We start from the raw sequence: 17,323 nt of genomic DNA, 5'->3' as shown, positions 1-17,323 counted from the left end.
CATCTCCGAGCTCTGCCACCTATATTAGGAATTCAGGCAACTTAACTTCCATGACCCTTGGTCTTACATGTAGAATGAAGGTCATAGAAATACACACACCCTCAGAGGGTTGGTGGAGGATAAAGTGAGATGATGTATTCAAAAAGCACTTTATAAACCGTAAAGCATCCATAGCAATATTAGTCATAATTATCATCAAGGCAAATGTGACATTTAAAAAAAAAGACAAGGAACAAAACCCAAAGGACCCCCTTTAAAGGGTTGTTTCTGGGGCAGATTTTAAGGAGTCGAAGCTAACAGTGCTCTTGATTTGAGTATGAAAACAGCCTCGGAAAGCACGCGCCATGTGCGATGGGAAATCTGCCACGGGGACCAGGGTGCAGCCAGCTAAGTCCCCACAGGAGACCCAGCAGCATGGTCAGCAGCCAGCCTGAGCTCCCACCAGAGACGGTGGTGAAGAGCATGCAGTGGCTGCAAAAGTGAGAACCACTGAGTTGGTGGCTCTATCCATAATGTACTGAGCTCGGGAAGAAAAACCATCACAAGGACTCAGGAGCCAAGTCAAAACAATGGGCCGGCACAGAGGTTACTGGGGGTCAGTCCACGGACTCTTGCACTGCCATCGTGGGCAAGGGCAGCAAGCAGTGGTGGCAAAGCCATGCCAGAAGGGCGCTCAGGCAGGGCGGCTGTTCTCGTCCCCTGCATCACCTGATCCCGTGGCAGGAACCAAAGCTCCTATGTCTTCCCGGAGTCGTCTCTCTACGAATGACCTTGCCCAGTTCTGTCCTCAGAGAGTGGACACTGCTAACCTTGCCTTCATTTGTCAGGCTCTCCTTAGACCGTGCTCCAACTTGAGCATCCTTGGCAGTCAAGGATAACAGCAGCTAGTGAAACACAGAAGCTGGTACTTGGGTGCCAGGCATTCAGAAAAGATGAATCCAAGAGAGCAGGGAAGGGCAGGGCACGGGGAGAGCCAGCCCAGGACACACTACGAACCAATCCACAGCCACTGTCAAAACACACATCCAAACACAGAAAACCTCACACCACGTGGATGATGCTCCAAAACAGAAATGGTCACCTGCGACAAACTCTTCTATGCAGCTCCAAATGCTTTTTCCTGGAGTGGAAGTGGAGTTCAGACATACACAGGCTGTGCGAAAAAAGAATTCAGTATGGCATACCTCAGAGTCAGTAAAAAAGTTGTAAAGGAGGACATCATCGAATTCTAAGCCTTTGGCTTCGTAAACTGTTAACACAAGTGCTAATCCCAGCTCTTCTGGAATTTTCTCCTTTGCCATTTCATTAGCTACAAGAATTACCTTGGGGGAGAAAAAAAAAAGGATTGGAGAGAAAAAACTTCAAATTGTACAAACAGAAATCTAATGAAGCTGAGTCTATTTTTCTGGGAGGCAGGTAATGTCTCCAAAGAGGAGTGGCTGGCGTGGACTAGGTCAGCCAGGCTGGTGGGAATATTAATAATAGTCACTCACTCATCTTTGAAGCCTCCTCATCCTAGGACAGGAACTACTGAATTCTACCTTGTGGAAGAACTCAGCTTCTCAAACCGTTTTTCAATTGCAAACTGCCCTTTGTTTTAAAACATACAATCTCATGAAACTCACCTGGTGAGCTCCAAATTCAATGGGCTGGGTTTTTCTTTTGTTGCCTCGAAGCAATATTGCCAGGTCACTCACACTACAGGACTCCAGGACAATTGGCCGGGGACCATCGAAAAGGCCAGAATCCCTTGGAAGGCGGTCGAAAGACTCAGGGAAATAGAACTGAAGTAAATCTACCACTCCAGATGCCAGATTGAGGATTCCTGGGATAAGACAAGAAAAAAAAAAAGTCAGATGTTACACAATACACCAACATGGCTGGACTTTTGGGTTTTTTTTTTAATTTAATTTTTTTTGGTCACACTGAGCAGGTTGTGGGATCTCAGTTCCCCAGCCAGGGGTTGAACCCGGGCCCTTGGCAGTTAAAGCCCAGAATCCTAACCAGTAGCCACCAAGGAACTCCTGGTGGAGTATTCTGTTTTCTTATTTTAGTTGCTTTCTTCCCCCGAGAAGCAGTATTGGTCCTGAGAGTACATCTAATTGTGGACAGTTTTCAGGTCCAGTTAGATTTTATCACTTTGGCTCTGGGCTGTATTACTCTGGGTACAGCAGACAAAGGCAGGGATGCGTTTACTGTCCTAAGAAGGTTTTGTAGAATCTCATTCCTGGACTACGTTCATGTTAGAGAAAATGACCTCATGAAGAAGAATCAAGGCAGAAATGTAATCTAAACACTTAGAGCTGTTAGAATGCTAACACAAAGGGCTAATATAGTGCAAAAAAACCCAAGAATTATCATGTCCTCTGTCATTGGCACTTAGAGCACTGGAGACAAGGTTACATGCTAAGAGCTGGATTTTTTCTTTTTTTTTAACTGTACTGGGTCTTCATTGCTGTGCATGGGCTTCCTCCTGTTGCAGGGGTGGGGGCTACTCTCTAGTTGTCACGGGTGGGCTTCTCTTGTTACGGAGCACATGCTCTAAGCGAGCGAGCTTCAGTGGCTGTGGTGCATGAGCTTAGTTGGCCCACGGCATGTGGAATCTTCCCAGACTAGGGATCAAACGCGCGTCTCCTACGTTGGCAGACAGATTCTTAACCACTGTACCCCCAGGGAAGTCCTAAGAGCTGGATGTTAGCTGGGACAGCAACCTTGGCTTGCATCTCCCTTTTCCACTACGTTTATACCCAGGGGAGAGAACACTATACTAAGAAAAATTGTCAGTGCTAGATAAAGGATTTTCCAAAGAGCTTTCTCCCTGGGTCCCATTTCTAAGTGCTGAAGTAACAATGACAGTGAGGCTTACTATACAACAGGGTCCTTCATAACAATTATCCTGTTTAATCCTCACAGCAGCCTGGTAAGACAGACCAGACTACCCTACTTTTACAACCAGGGACTCGGAGGTCCGAGAGCTTCAAGAGTCATGAGCTGGACTGAATACAGATCATCCCAGGTCTCCTACTGATCTTAGGGGCTGTGCGCTCTTTGCCCGACACCAGATAGAATTCTGTGAAGTGGGCATAGGTGTCCCCATTACTATTACCAAACAGTGAAGGTAAATTCTACTATTCAATGCTACTATTATTAAAAGTATGCAATATAAAGAAATCAAGAACACAAGTGGAAACTGTTGAATCTAAGCACATCAGCTGCCATGGTGGTTCAGAGATGTACATTAACGAGAGGATCAGAAAAAGGCATGGAAGTGTTCATTGCAGTGAAAAACTGGAATCCACTTAAATGCCTTTCTAGGGAACTAGATGAACATTTTTTTAGATGAAACTATTTTATATGAACATAATCAAAGAATGGGCTTCCCACATGGCTCAGTGGTAAAGAATCCACCTGCCAAAAAAAAAAAAGAATCCACCTGCCAAAGCAGGAGATGCAGGAGACAGAGGTTTAAACCCTGGGCTGGGAAGATCCCCTGGAAAAGGAAATGGCAAACCACTCCAGTATTCTTGCCGGGATAATCTCATGGACAGAGCAACCTGGTGGCCTACAGTCCATGGGGTCACAAAAGAGTCAGACACAACCTAGCAACTAAACAAAAAAATCAAAGAATAGACAACGGTTCAACCATAAAAAGCAGTGAGGTACTGAAACATGCTACAATATGGAAGAACCTTGAAAACACTGTGCTAAATGAAAAATATCAGACACAAAAGGTCACATATTATGTGATTCCATTAATATGAAATGTCCAGAATAGGCAAACCTACAGACACACAAAGTAGACTGGTAGTTCACAGGGGTGGTGGGGGCCAGGGGTCGGGGAGGGGGATGAGGAGTATCTGCTAGTGTTCATGGGGTTTTTTAATCACCCTTTTGGGGGTGATTAAAATGTCCTGGAATTAGTGGTAATAATTGCACAACCTTATGAATATATTAAAAGATGACTAAATTGCACATTTTAAACAGGTGAATGTTATGCTATGTAAACAAGGACCTCAATTTTAAAAAAGAATAAAAGATGGGGAGAAATATTCACTAAACATATATTCACTACCTAATCAATAAATGTATATGATATATACATATATGCATATGGAAAAAAGATCAGAAGGAAATGAAATAAAACATGAGTAGTGAGCAGCTTTACAGGCGGCTTAAAATTTTTTTTAATACTTTATGTGTTTTCTAAAGTCTCTCAACTCTAATACATATTATTGGGGCTTTTTCTGGTTCTATACACAGAAACATTTACACACAGTCTTCCCTCCATCCTGAGAGGAGGTGGAAGATGGGGCATAAGCAGTGATCATCTGGGTGGGTTGCTGAGTATATTAAAAAAAAAACAAACATTGTTCACAGGAACAGTTCCCTCTGTGGAAAAACTTTAGCCAAAGAAAAAGTTTAATCAGAGAAGTGAGAAAATGTGGAAGCAAAAAAAAGCAATCCAACAAGACTAAATAATCAACGTTTAGTCATTAAGCAAAGTCAAGGACCTTTAGTTCCTCCTCAAGGATCAGAGATATTCTGAACCATATCCTCTGAGCAGTCTAAGAGATAATGAAACCCCCATCAGCTGGAAGACGTTAACTACACGATGAAAAGACTATAGCCATGACAAGCTGCCACAATTCTGAGAACTGGCCTCAAGCAATATGGGAACAAACTGACCCTGGAGCTGAAGAATGACTGTACTTAAAACAATCAGAATGACACTTATCAGACCACCACACAACCAATTTCAAGATAATGGTGAGAGCTGACTATACTGTTTTTGCACGTGCACCCTTCCCCCGTCTATAAAAGCTCTTGTCCACTGATAGGGCAGTGGAGGCAGGGAAGTCGACCTTTGAACCATTTGCCTGTCTCAGAAATAAAGCAAACTTTCCTTTCCACCAACCCTGCTTCTTTACTAGCTTTTGAGCAGAGAGCATCTGGACCCCTTGCTATAAGGTCTAGGCACACAACAGGAGGCCGCACTCTCGCAATATCTGGCTCTCATGGTTTCTGGAGTGCAGCCGCTGCCATGACACCGTGCACGGAAGGCTTTGAGGAACCTGCTGCTCGTGGCTTGCTGGCCCTGAGAAGGGGGCTTGGGGAGACATCCTAGCAGCTGCTGAAACCATTTGTTTTGAGGATCCTCCCTGTTTCTCCCCTGCTTGGCACTGGCTGCCAACATACTTCCCCTTGGAGGAGTGGAAACGTGAATCTGGACAAGATGAGGCGCTCCAAGACCCAGTAAGTCCCTTGGTGTGCACCCGGCTAACTCCTCTTTTGAGCATGAAGCGCTATTTAGGCATTTTGTCAGTTGGTTCTGATGTCTGTCTGCCACTGGGGACTGTTTGGAAGCAAGAGTGTCATTTGGGCATTTTTGCCACTTGGTTCTGACCTATGTCTAATATTGAGGACCCTTTGTGAGCAGTGAGTGTCATTTGGTTCTGATATGTGTCAACCACTGAGGACCATTCATGTTGGGGAGGTGTTTGTTTGGGACTCCATATGGGTCATCTTCTCAGTGGATCTGTGACCGTTCTGTCTTCTGATGTGTGAGTGTATATATATATATATACACACTCACACATATTTATATTCCATTTGTGTGATTGGTATTCTTGCTGCCTTTTGTAAAATTGGAAATTCAGGTTCAATTCATTAAGAAAAATTTAGCTATGAACCTCTAAGAAAAAAAAAGAAAGATAATTTTTTTTTTTTTAAACACTGTGGGGCCAATGGCATTCTTCACACTCCAGAGAAAATTGGTTAAGATGAAACCCTTTTGAAAATCTAAAACTGGTTCTTTTTGCAATATTCAGTTAGAGAAAGGTGGCTTCATAAAATGCTGTTTTCAGAATTCTGACCCCAAGAGAATAAAAATATACCTAGAAGAAAGCTTGAAGTTAACTCTTATCAAGTCCTTGAAATAAGAGCTCATTCCCTGCGATTTCAGCCTTGGATTAATTAGTAGAACTTCAAAAGATATTTGGGTTCATTAAACACTTATCCTGTGCCACAGTAAAGAGAAAATGTGCTGTGAGAAAAATGTATGTTTTTAGAGATTATGGAATATGTTAAGTTTGCAAATCAGAAAATGCTGATATAATAGTTCATTTACTTGTTTCTTGGTTTTACTATCATCTTTTAAAAGTTAAAAACTCTAATATGTAAAAATGATAAGGGAAGCATTTCAGGATGTAAAGCAAGTAGGAGATGTGTTGTCAATAAGGTATAAAAAATGAAAATACTTTTGCTGAAGGATAAAAGAAGAATAATTTTGTCTGGAACGTGGAAAACAAGATGTGGAACAGTCATAAACTAGGTACTAACAGCACTGAGAAATGCATGAACTGCAGCTCCATGGTATTAACATGCAGAAATCCCAAAAACATTGTTATAAGCAAAAAAAACAAAGTTGTAAAAAGGTATGTCTGACATGAGTCCATTAAACAAAATGTTCAAACATGTAAAATAATACTCTATGTTGTCCATGGTCAGATGGAGAACATAGATGGTGAGTTGGTGAGGAATCTAAAAACCACATAGGAAGTATTCTCTGTGCCTCAGTTACCTCCTTTGTAAAATGGAAAACATGCCTTCTTTATAAGGTTGTTGTGAGGATTAACAACAGATACCCATGGGAGTTCCCCTGGTGGTCTAGTGGTTAGGATTCTGGACTTACATCACCACGGCCCAGGCTCAATCCCTTGTCAGAGAACTGAGATTCCACAAGCCACATAGAACAGCAAAAGAAAAAAAAAAAAAAACAGATACTCTATGCAAACTGCTTGGCATCATGCCTGGCACAGTGAAGAGGAACATGTGAAGCACAAATTAAAATCACCTGAGTTAGCATTATCTCCCACTACCTCCTACCACCCTACTTTTCTTGCTTCTTCTGAAAGAAAAGCTACTTTCAGGATTAATGACTTGTAATTCGTGTATCATTTTACAGTACAGAAGCGTGTGCTTCCAAAGTGCTTTAACAAAGTTCTCAAGCAGTTGTTTACATGTTCCCCTGAAATGTTTCCACATCATGGCCAACGCTTTAAACTGTTATTACTTAGAGGTTTATTTCCATTCAACCACAGCTTAAATCATCAACCTAAGAATGAGTAGTGTTATTTACTTAATTTATGGTTACTAAAGGGGGAAAGCAGGGAAAATAAATTAGGAGATTGGGATTAACATATACACACTACTATACATAAAATAGATAACCAACAAGGACATACTGTATAGGCACAGGGAACTCTGCTCAATATCTTGTAATAATCTGTAAGGGAAAAGAATCTGAAAAATTTTATATAACTGAATCACTTTGCTAGATACCTGAAACTAACATCTATATCATTAAAAAAAAAGAAAAAAGGGGGGATTCCCTGGCGGTCCAGTGGTTAGGACTCCCTGCTCTCAGGGTGGAGGGCTCAGTTCAATTCCTGGTCTGGGAACTAAGATCCCACAAGCCACATGCCACACCACCCCATAAAAGAGACAGAAAAAAAAATGAGCAGTGGCAAAAATCCTAAGATCTCTTGTTCATGAGGGTAGTTACTAACAAATGCCAAAATACTGTACTTGGCTCAGCTACAAGAGCCCAACAAAACTAAGTCACAGCTTTAAAACCAGCCCAAGGTCAGTGCCAAGCACCTCCCCCATAAGGCAAGCCCAAGGCCTGGACATACCGGAGTGGGACCTGTAGTTCTGGTACAGCTGGTGGATCTTCTTGGGCTTGCGCACTGCGCACTGCTTGTCCACAGCGTTCCTGCTGGCGTAGTGGAACAGGGAGCGCAGATCGCTGAAGCGGAAGGCCACGCCCTTCATGATGCTCTGGGCCGTGTCCCCCGTGAGGAACATGGCGTTGGGGTCGTTGATGCATTTCATCAGCAGCGCCAGCTCGGCTTGGGTGAAGTCCTGGATCTCATCACCATAGAGCTCGTGGATGGACCACGGGAGCACCTTGAGCTTCGACAGCCTCCGGGACAGGTTGTACAGAACATCCTCATCGTCAAAGTACCCTTTGTGAGACCTAATCTGCTGATACAGGCAGAACAGCCCATAGATCTCGCTCCGGTCTTCCTTGAAATTGGGGCACCGCTTCCGCCCTAATTGCTTGTATGCTTCTTCCGTGAGTCTCCCCCCGGGGCAGCTGAGGGCCTCAAAAGACCCCTTCAGAAAAGATTTTATTTCTTTCCAGATCAGGGCAGGGTTGTAGGAGGTTTTCCCTTTGATCATTTTGGGCCATATCTCATTGACAAACACCTCAAATGTCACATACACCCGGGGGTCGCTGTCGCTCGGGCGCGTTTCCACAGTTTTTTCCTCCTCGCTGTAGTCCCCATCAGCCTCAGCCTCCTCCTCCTCCTCCTGCCAGTTGGTGATGGTCAACTCTTCCTGAGTGGACCATCCTACGATGGATCTTTTCAAGCTGCCATCTTCGTTTCTCAGAAAAAACGGTTTGGGCAGAGAAGCATCGAGCAGGAGGAGCAGCTGCTTGGAGGTGACAAACAGAGGGAAGTTCTCATCCCTGAGGTCCTGGAGCTTGTGAACATTGGGTTCCAGCGGTTTGTAGTGACTGGTGGCCTTGGTAGACTTGGAAAGCTCCACGAAATTCCTCTGCACCTCCTGGCACAGGACGTGGTTCTTGGTCACGAAGATCTGATGTAAGTGCTCCAACTGGGGGGGCTCTTGTGGGGCGGGTTCTTCCTCCCCTTGGCCGGGCCCTCCTGGCTCCCCACCGGCTCCCTCTGCACAAGCTTCACTCTCCTGCTCCTCCTCTAGGCAGCCCACTGTTCCCACCTCCACGGATCCTTCCTCCTCCTCCTCCTCCCCTTCTTCCTCCTCCTCCTCTTCTTCTTCCCCACCCTGACCCTCCTTTCTGGGTTCCAGTTCCAACCTTCGCTTCAGCCAGATCTGCTTTGCCAGCAGCGGGCTCCCCGCCTGCTGGGCTTTCTCCCAGTAGCCGTGGAATTTCTTCCACAGCCTGTACAGGCAGCAGGTGGTCTTGCCTGTGCCGCTGCGCCCAATGAGGATAATGGGTTCCAGCGGCCTGGGGTTGAGGCCGATCACCGCGTACTCGAGCTCGCCCACCCGGAACGGGTACTCCACCGTGGCCGTGGTGTCATTGAGGATGTTGGAGGCCATGTTGGTGCTGAAGCTGTGGAACTTCATGATGTTATATTCTGTCTCCACCGCGCTGGCTGGGGGGAAGTACTCGGGCTCGGCGCGGGCCCCGCCCTTCTCGGCCTCCGTGTCCTCCACGTAGCAGCGGGGGATCCACTTTTGGATTTTCATGTTGGCGGACACTGGGCCCTTGTTGATGCCCTTAAGCTTCTTGCGCAGGATGCAGGACAAGCCCCGGTTGTAGGCGCTGCAGATGGCCTGGATGGAGTAGGACAGTTTGTTGTGATCTAAGACGATGTCCCAGATCCGTATGATTTCCGTGTAGACCCGCCCGGACTTCTCGGTGGGGTGCATGCTGCGCTCTGCGGCTATGATCTTCTCGGGGTTCTCGCTGCACCGCGGGGAGAAGTCAATCGCCAGCTCCCACAGCATCCGGGCCGCCTTGTCCAGCTTGGCCTCGAAGAGCTGGATGCTTCCTTTCAGGTTCCTCAGCCGCTTCCGCAGGCCCGGGGTCCACTCACCATTGCCCAGCTTCTGGATGGCCAGGATGATTTTCTTCTTCATGACCTTGGACATGACCTTGCTGGACAGCTTCTTCAGCATTTCTGAAGTGCACTCGATCTCCCACGTCATGTTCTCAAAGTCCAGGAGGCAGATGTCCATCTCTGACACGCTCCAGTCATCCTGGTCGTCGCTGCCCTCTGTCCCCCTGCTACCCTCAGGAAGGAGCTGTGCGGCCGAGAGGCCTGCCTGCACATGTCCCTCTGCAGCCTCCAGGGCCCCGGGGTTGTTCCCGCTGCAGTCAGAGCCCCCCGCCCCCGGGGCACCCTGCAGCTCTTCTTTCTCTCCTTCGGTGCCAGCTCCTGTCTCCAGAGTCTCGGGGCCCTGAGGACAGTCTTCTGGGAGGGATGAATTCAATTCCAGCTGCTGAATCAAAGCCGTGATGTCCTGCACGAGGCAGTCTCTCTGGGAGCAGGGCCTGGCAGCCTCAGGCTCCAGCCTCGGGGCCTGGGCATCAGGGAGGGTCTCCCAGCTGTCAGGGACCCTGGCTTCTTTGGGTGGGGCTCGCACAGCACCCGGCAGCAGCTTGGAGGATCCCTTGACCTGAGCAGTGTGAGCAGGGGCCGCCGGGCGTGGGGGCTTCCCAGGGTGGGCGGCGGCGTCCTGCCGGCCCCGGCGCCTGGTCTCCATCAGGGCTTTGTTCCAGGCCAAGAGCAGTGGGTCGTTCTTCTTCACGCGGTACCGCGCGTCTTTGCCTTCCTTGTTCTTCAGGTTGAGGTTGATGTCAAACTTCGCCAGCAGACCTACCAGCTTTCCCGTGCGTTTGAGCATGCCTTTCTGGAAAAGGATATGCATCAATGTGTTCCCGCTGCCGTCCTGCATGTTGGGGTTGAGGTAGGAAAACTCCTCTGGCTTGGACCAGAACAGATCCAGCAGGTGGCTGAGGAAGTTAAAACCGATGTCAGCTGAAAGACACAAAAACCCTGTGAGCACTAGACAGCTATTCTGGGGAGCAGAGATGCCAGCCGGGGAAGGGCCTTAGAACACAGAGCTTCCCCAAGCATTTCATAACCCAGTGGTTCTCAACTGGGGGCAATTTGCTCCCCAATGGACATGTGGCTATGTCTGGAGACACTTTTGATTGTCACAGTTTAGGAGGTGCTTCTGGCATCTAGTGGGTGGACATCTCACAAATGCACGGCACAGCCCCAAAACAATGAATTATCCTGCCCAACTGTCGGTAGTGCCAAGGCAGAAAAACCCAGAAATCATCTTAATATTCCAATAAGATCTTTTATGTCAGGACCCTTGAAATTATGTAAATAAATGAAAAGTATGTGCAGCTATGGATGGCCGACTTTGGAACATAAGAATTTTCTTCATCAGCCCACTCTGACCACTCACAGTGATGGTCACTCCTTCCCATTGAGCTATGGGTGAGGGGCCAAGAGATAGGGGCTTGGCCAAGAAATAGGCCTTTTCCAGACCGCTGGCTTTCCCAGTAGGAAAGACCAAAGACCACAGCATCCTTTCTAATACCCAGTTTCGTCCTCAAGAAAAAGACTGCTGACAGAATGAAGCCTACCTTTGATATCTAGAAAGATGTGGAGCGCAGCATGCAAGGGAGTGTCACCTTCCGTGAGAGAAATATTTCGGGGGTCTGCACCCTTGGTCAAGAGGACGAAGGCCATGTCGAAGTCCTCATGCTTCATGCACACAGCAAGCGGCGTCTCCTGGCTGCTCTGGAGACCCTCCAGCAAGGCTGGGGGAGGCAGAGAGGATACAGTGAGCCACGTCCCAGGGGTGGGACCATTTCTGCCCTTTAGCCTAAAGCAAGAAAGGGTGCTGACCCCACTTCCAAGGCCCTCCTGCCACCGCCCTTTCTGGGAGGCAAGGGCTTCCCAGTGCCCTGGGGGGAAAGCTTGCCCCCTCCACGTGTCCTGTCCCTGGGCCTCGTCTCCTTTCCCATCTCTCCAGCTCCCTCTCCCACACTGCAGCAGGACCATCACCAGCACTGCCCAGGAGTAGGGACGGTGTGAGCGACTGAACTCCCGGTGTCTGTCCAACCCTCTCCATGACACACACTCAGTGGCCAGGACGTGAGCAAGCTTCCCACTTCCTCTGCTTCTATGAAGCTTTTCCCCGAGAATGCCCGTTGGCCCTCATTGATCATATTCCCTGACATGTCCCCACGTGCAGACCACTTTCTTTTTAGCTCAGTCTACGTTTCCCCTCTGCACTGCAGGCTCCCCAACCTCCACCCTCTTTGGACCTGCAGCCTTCTTGCACTGCTGCTTGCTGGCAGCCATGAATTCACTCTGCATCCTTGGGCCCTGGCACCTGACCCCAGGGAGGCCTTCGATAAGAGTTTGCTTCATCAGGAACAAAACAGGAATTCCACAACTGCCACGGTTTTTGGTCAAAGATAGTAAGAGTCCATGTCAGGAATGGGTTTGAAGACATTAATATGCAACCTTCCATCTATCTCCTGAGACCCGTGGGTAAGGCCAACACTGGAAAGCTTTGTAAGGCTGGGAGCTGGGACCAGTGTGGCATCACTCCCTCTGAAGGTGATTTCCCTTAACCTGCAAGGCGGGTGGAGAACCATGCAGCCAAGGCACTCTGCCCAGATCCTGCATCCATGAACACACTGAATATTCAAAACAGCCCTGAGAAAGAGGGACTACTGTCACTCCCGTTTTACAAATGAGGAGATGGAGGCCAGTTCGTAGTGGCCTTAGGAAGGGGTTTTGGAGGGGTGGGGGTGTAGGGAGAGGAGGCTGGTGTTTCCAGATTAGCTTTAAATAAAACCGGATCCAGCAAGCCGTCTGCATGCTCCAGACACACACCCAGCCAAGTGTGACTGTGCTGATGAAAGCGGCAGATGTTCCCACCCACCCATTATCTGGCCGTTTCTTTAAAAACAAGCATCACAGATCCCAATCATGGATGGGAAAAGAACACCGCAGAGTTTGACTAGGACCCACACAGCGTATCAAGTGCAAGGACTGGTCCAGCCGAAGGTCAGGAGGAAACGACTACTGTGGCTGCACCAGGGCTGACGCCCCTCCACAATCCTGACGTTTCTCACACAAAACACAAAGGGAAGGGAAGAATTCACAAAAGTGCCTTCACCTGATCACTGCTTCCAGTGAGAAGATATGGAGGAGAAAGAGAATGAGGCGGAAGGAGAATCCAAGGGACTTCCCTGCTGGTCCAGGAGTTAAGACTCCATGCGCCCAATGCAAGGGCTGTGGGTTTGATCCCTGGTCAGGGAATGTCCCACGGCAAGGCCAAAAAATAAATACACTTTTTCAAAATTACAAAGGAGTCTCTGAAATCAAGTGAAAGCGCCGTAACCTGCGGCACCTGGACTCCCCGGGCTTGACCCCGATGCTGACTCAGCATCTGGGACTCACCTCCATGGTCTATCAGGCAGTCCAGGAGCAGGGTCCTCCTCTGGTCCCAGGCCTTGAGGTGGGGGAGGATGGCACAGAGGTCGAGGGTCGAGAGGTCGCAGTCTTTGATGAGACAGTCCCCGAGCGGCGGCTGCCCGCTCACCTTTCGGGTCAGCAGCAAAAGCACTTCGGGCCATTTCTGTTTTTCCAGTAAAAACTTGAGGAAGGTGTTGGCACAGTCACGGTCAATGTCATAGACCAGATCAGGAGGGATTTCTTTCAAAAACAAGAACACATCACACTCCAAAAATAGGTTCCTGTGATTTCTGTCCCCAGCCACAACCCTAAACAGAGGGACATCACTGCCCCAAGTTACAGGAGACCATAAACAGTACTTAGTTATTTCGGCCATGCTACTCAATCACAGGTGAGCCTCAGTGACAGCACTCGCCAGTGAGCTTGAGAAGGTTGGAAATACCTAAGGAATATACAGTCTTAGCCAACAGAAAAGAGAAACATCTGTGGTATTTTAAAAAGGATAGGGACTTCCCTGGTGGTCTGGTGGTTGAGAGTCCATCTGCCAATGCAGGAGACATGGGTTCGATCCCTGGTTCAGGAAGACCCACATGTTGCCATGGGGCAACTAAGCCCATCTGCTACAACTACTGAGCCCTCGCACCAAGAATTGTGTTCCACAAGAGAAGCCTCCACAAGAAAAAGGCTGTGCACCCCAACTAGAGAGTAGCCCCTGCTTACCCCACCTAGAGAAAGCCTGAGTTCAGCAAAGAAAATTCAGCACAAACAAATAAATGTTTAATTGTTTAAACACTCATTTAAATAATTTTAAAGTTTAAAAAAAATGAAATAAAAAATGTAAATGGATCATATATGCAAATTCCAGGAGGATGCATGAGAAACCAATAACAGAGGTTGCCCTAGGGATGAGATTTAAAGACATAAGTTCAAGGGGTGGATGATCCACTTTTCACTGGAGAATGTTCTGTGTTGTTTGAATGTTCTCCGTGTAGATCATGACATTTATTTTTTAATCACTTCTTAAACAGGACAGTAAAAAAGAGTATTAAGGTGCCTAGAGCATCTTTGAACACAATTGAAGGTTGTCAGAAACCTTACCTTGCAAAGAAGAAAGGATGCGCAAGAACTTCTGAACCACTTCTTGCTTCATAAAGTTTTTCTGCAACAAGTGACTTCCTGAGTTCATATATGTCACCAGTTGCTCGCAGACTTTCTGGAAAATGTCCCCCTCGTTAGCTGGTCCCTCACCAGTGCTCAGTTCTGCAAAACACCCCCAGATGCTTCTTGTGACTGCAGAGATCACACAGGCATAGATTGCAAAGACAATCACACCTCTCCACCCCTCCATGTAGCCAGGCAACTGCAGAGCACCTGTTCTCCCCTTCCACCACTCTAGCCTAGCTTCATGACCTGCTATGACAAGGAGAATGTAGTGATTGTGAGTTTTGTGCCAGTTCTGAGCCTGAGCCTCAAGAAGCCTTGTTTAGTTCTATTCAGGTCCAGGCTAGATAAGACTCATCATAAAACAAAGATGAATCAACCCAGTGGTCCAAACTGAGGCCCCACAGATATGAAAGAGCCCAGTCAAGATCAGCAAGAGGCAGACACTTGAAGAAGTTCTGTTACAGCTATGAGAATAGCCAAGCCTCAGTGGCTGAGCTGCAGGATCATGAACTAAAGAAGTGTTTGTTGCTTTAAATCACTAGGTTTGAGGGCTGTTTGTTAAGTAGCAATGGATAAGTGATACAACAGTTCAAGGATATAACAGTAGGAGGGTAGCTTACTGCAGCAGCAACATCTAACTACACACCAGCCACCCACACATCTAATTGGCAAGTGGAAAAAGCCAAGAGTAAGGAGCCAGCTCTCTAGCCAAGAGGGAAGACACTAACCGCTCGGTTCAATTTACTGAGAAAGTAGTTATGATTAGAAATCATCCAATAAAGGAAGTCTGAAAAGGGGCAAATGCTTTATTTGGTATCAGATTATACACTCAAAAAGCCCTTCTGGTTAACATGGAATCTTACTAAACAGATCAACCGGATGTGGGCTTTTCACACCTGGCTTAAGTACTATCATGTGGTGAAGAGGTGAATGCATGTTCAATGTCATGTTCTAACAGAAGCAGGGACACTTTAAAGGAGATGGAAAAATAAAAGCATCCCATCAGCAGTCAGGTCTCCCACAGCAGACCCCAAGCCAAAGATCTGTGTGCAAATAGTTCAAGAAAGAAGAGACCAGTGAGGGTGGGGGAACAGGTAAGGGCTGGGGAGGAAGCAGGCAGGCTGTCAGCCCCACGGTCCCCTGGGGGATCTGGAGTGACTCACTCAGAGCTGCGCTGGCAAGGCAAGGGGAATGGGCTTTCAGATTCTCACCTCTGTCTGTCACTGTCCACAGCCTGCCTTGAGTGAGTGAGTGAAAGTCGCTCGGTTGTGTCCAACTATTTGTGAACCCATAGACTATACAGTCCATGGAATTCTCCAGGCCAGAATACTGGAGTGCCTTTCCCTTCTCCAGGGGATCTTCCCAACCCAGAGATCGAACCCAGGTCTCCTGCATCGCAGGCGGATTCTTTACCAGCTGAGCCACAAAGGAAGCCCAAGAATACTGGAGTCGGTAGCCTATCCCTTCTCCAACGGATCTTCCCGACCTAGGAATCGAACTGGGGTCTCCTGCATTGCAGGTGGATTCTTCACCAACTGAGCTATCAGGGAAGCCCTAGAGGCTATAAATTCCCATGCACTTCTGGTTTGAAGGAGCCTGAGCAAAGCAGGCTCCATAAGCCCTTAGGTTGTTCTCTTTGAGAACGAGCCTTAGGTGTGGGCTCTGCAAAGTGAAGGCACATCAGGGAGCACACAACAGTGGGAAGGGACCCAGGGGACCCAAGCAGAGCTCCGACGTCACCTGCTGTGCCTTCTGATACACACCTGGCTCGCCTTTCAAAAGACTGGGTCAGAGAGCCAGAAACACACACACACACACACCAACTTCCCGGGCAAGCCCCCACTGCCTTCTAATCAAGAGACTTTCCGGTGCCAGACAGAAGCAAGACCACTCTAGCACTAACCTCTAGAGAAAAGGAAGTGGAAACCCTTGGCACAGGAAGACCCACATCACCTAAGCTAGCAGCCGGCTCTGAGGCAGAGAACATGAACTGTGTAGTGTAAGAGTGACTGAACAAAACCCCTGGGCCTGGCATCCCACCTTCATCCTAGAATGCCTCTGAAGACACAAAAACAGTGATAATGCACAATACAGGAATAGAACCCTTGCTAAAGGAGGAACTTCCTTCTCCACCAAGCAGGTGGAAACCTGGCCACGTGTCCCCTGCCTCCTGCCTCACGGCATCATTCTTCGGGGGGGCAGTTAGTTTAGTATAAAATCATTTGAAACTGAACAGAAAGATTACCAAGCTTGACAGTAGAGACAGTTAGATGCAGTTGTATAATAATGGGTGGCTGTGTGGTTCAGAATAATTAAGAAGGTGGTTATAGACCAGAGAAAGGTACAGAAATCAGGCAAGAAACTAGAGAGTGATATCAGCAACACAGAAAAGCATCAAAGGAAATGTGCTGAAACAGACAGTAGTAGCTGTGGGTCGGCATCTCTGGGTAGGTACACGTGATTTATTACTCTGAACCTGTCTGCTTTTTCCTAAATTTTCTATAAGCTTAAGAGAGAGAAGAAACTTTGGGTTATAAGGTTATTCATACATTATAATCACAGGTTTTTTAGAAAGATGACTATGTAAGTAATGAACAACCCAAAGACTAGATAAAAAATATGCCAAAGTGTAATTACAATAAAGTTTTGTTTTTATTTTTATTTATTTAAAAAATGTATTTATTTTTCTCTTTTTTGGCTGCTTCCCAAGACATGTGGGATCTTAGTTCCCCGACTAGGGATCGAACCTGTGCCCCTGCAATGTAAGTGTGGAATCCTAACCACTGGCCGAAGGGAAGTCCCTCTGTGTTTATACAAAATGATATTTTTACAAATTTTCTACAATGGTCATATTTAATAGATATATACAAGCAGATTCAAAATTTAAAATTAAAATTAAAAGAGATCGTTTAAAGCTGCAGTAGTGCTCAGCTGTAATAGTTCTTGTTGTGTGTGTTAGTTGCTCGGGTGTGTCTGACTCTTTGTGACCATATAGATTGTAGCCCATTAGGCTCTTCTGTCCATGGGATTTTCCAGGGAAGAACAATGGAGTGGGTGCCATTTCCTCCTCCAGAGGATCTTCCTGACCCAGG

At 47.2% G+C, this 17,323-nt stretch overlaps 1 protein-coding gene and 1 long non-coding RNA gene across 8 annotated transcripts in view; one reads left to right on the top strand and one right to left on the bottom strand.

The window, feature by feature from the left end:
• TRANK1 (tetratricopeptide repeat and ankyrin repeat containing 1) overlaps nucleotides 1–17,323 on the bottom strand; it is a 98,388-nt gene that overhangs the window by 29,941 nt on the left and 51,124 nt on the right. For all 7 annotated transcript variants that reach the window (XM_024983138.2, XM_002696940.6, XM_059879977.1 and 4 more), the window contains 6 exons: nucleotides 14,166–14,327; nucleotides 13,053–13,307; nucleotides 11,219–11,395; nucleotides 7,695–10,598; nucleotides 1,626–1,825; nucleotides 1,185–1,322 (listed from right to left, as the gene is read on the bottom strand). In XM_024983138.2, coding sequence (XP_024838906.1) covers nucleotides 1,185–1,322; nucleotides 1,626–1,825; nucleotides 7,695–10,598; nucleotides 11,219–11,395; nucleotides 13,053–13,307; nucleotides 14,166–14,327 — 3,836 coding nt within the window. The remainder of the gene's footprint in view (nucleotides 1–1,184; nucleotides 1,323–1,625; nucleotides 1,826–7,694; nucleotides 10,599–11,218; nucleotides 11,396–13,052; nucleotides 13,308–14,165; nucleotides 14,328–17,323) is intronic.
• The window catches only part of LOC132343481 (uncharacterized), a 41,599-nt gene continuing 28,950 nt past the window's right edge, over nucleotides 4,675–17,323 (top strand). The window contains exon 1 of the long non-coding RNA XR_009492333.1: nucleotides 4,675–5,253. This is a non-coding gene — a long non-coding RNA (uncharacterized lncRNA). The remainder of the gene's footprint in view (nucleotides 5,254–17,323) is intronic.

The sequence above is a fragment of the Bos taurus genome, chromosome 22 (genome assembly GCF_002263795.3).
Source record: "Bos taurus isolate L1 Dominette 01449 registration number 42190680 breed Hereford chromosome 22, ARS-UCD2.0, whole genome shotgun sequence".
NCBI classification, from domain to species: Eukaryota; Metazoa; Chordata; class Mammalia; order Artiodactyla; family Bovidae; genus Bos; species Bos taurus.
The sequence above is the reverse complement of the archived record's forward strand: the minus strand, read 5'-3'. Positions and strand labels throughout refer to the sequence as shown.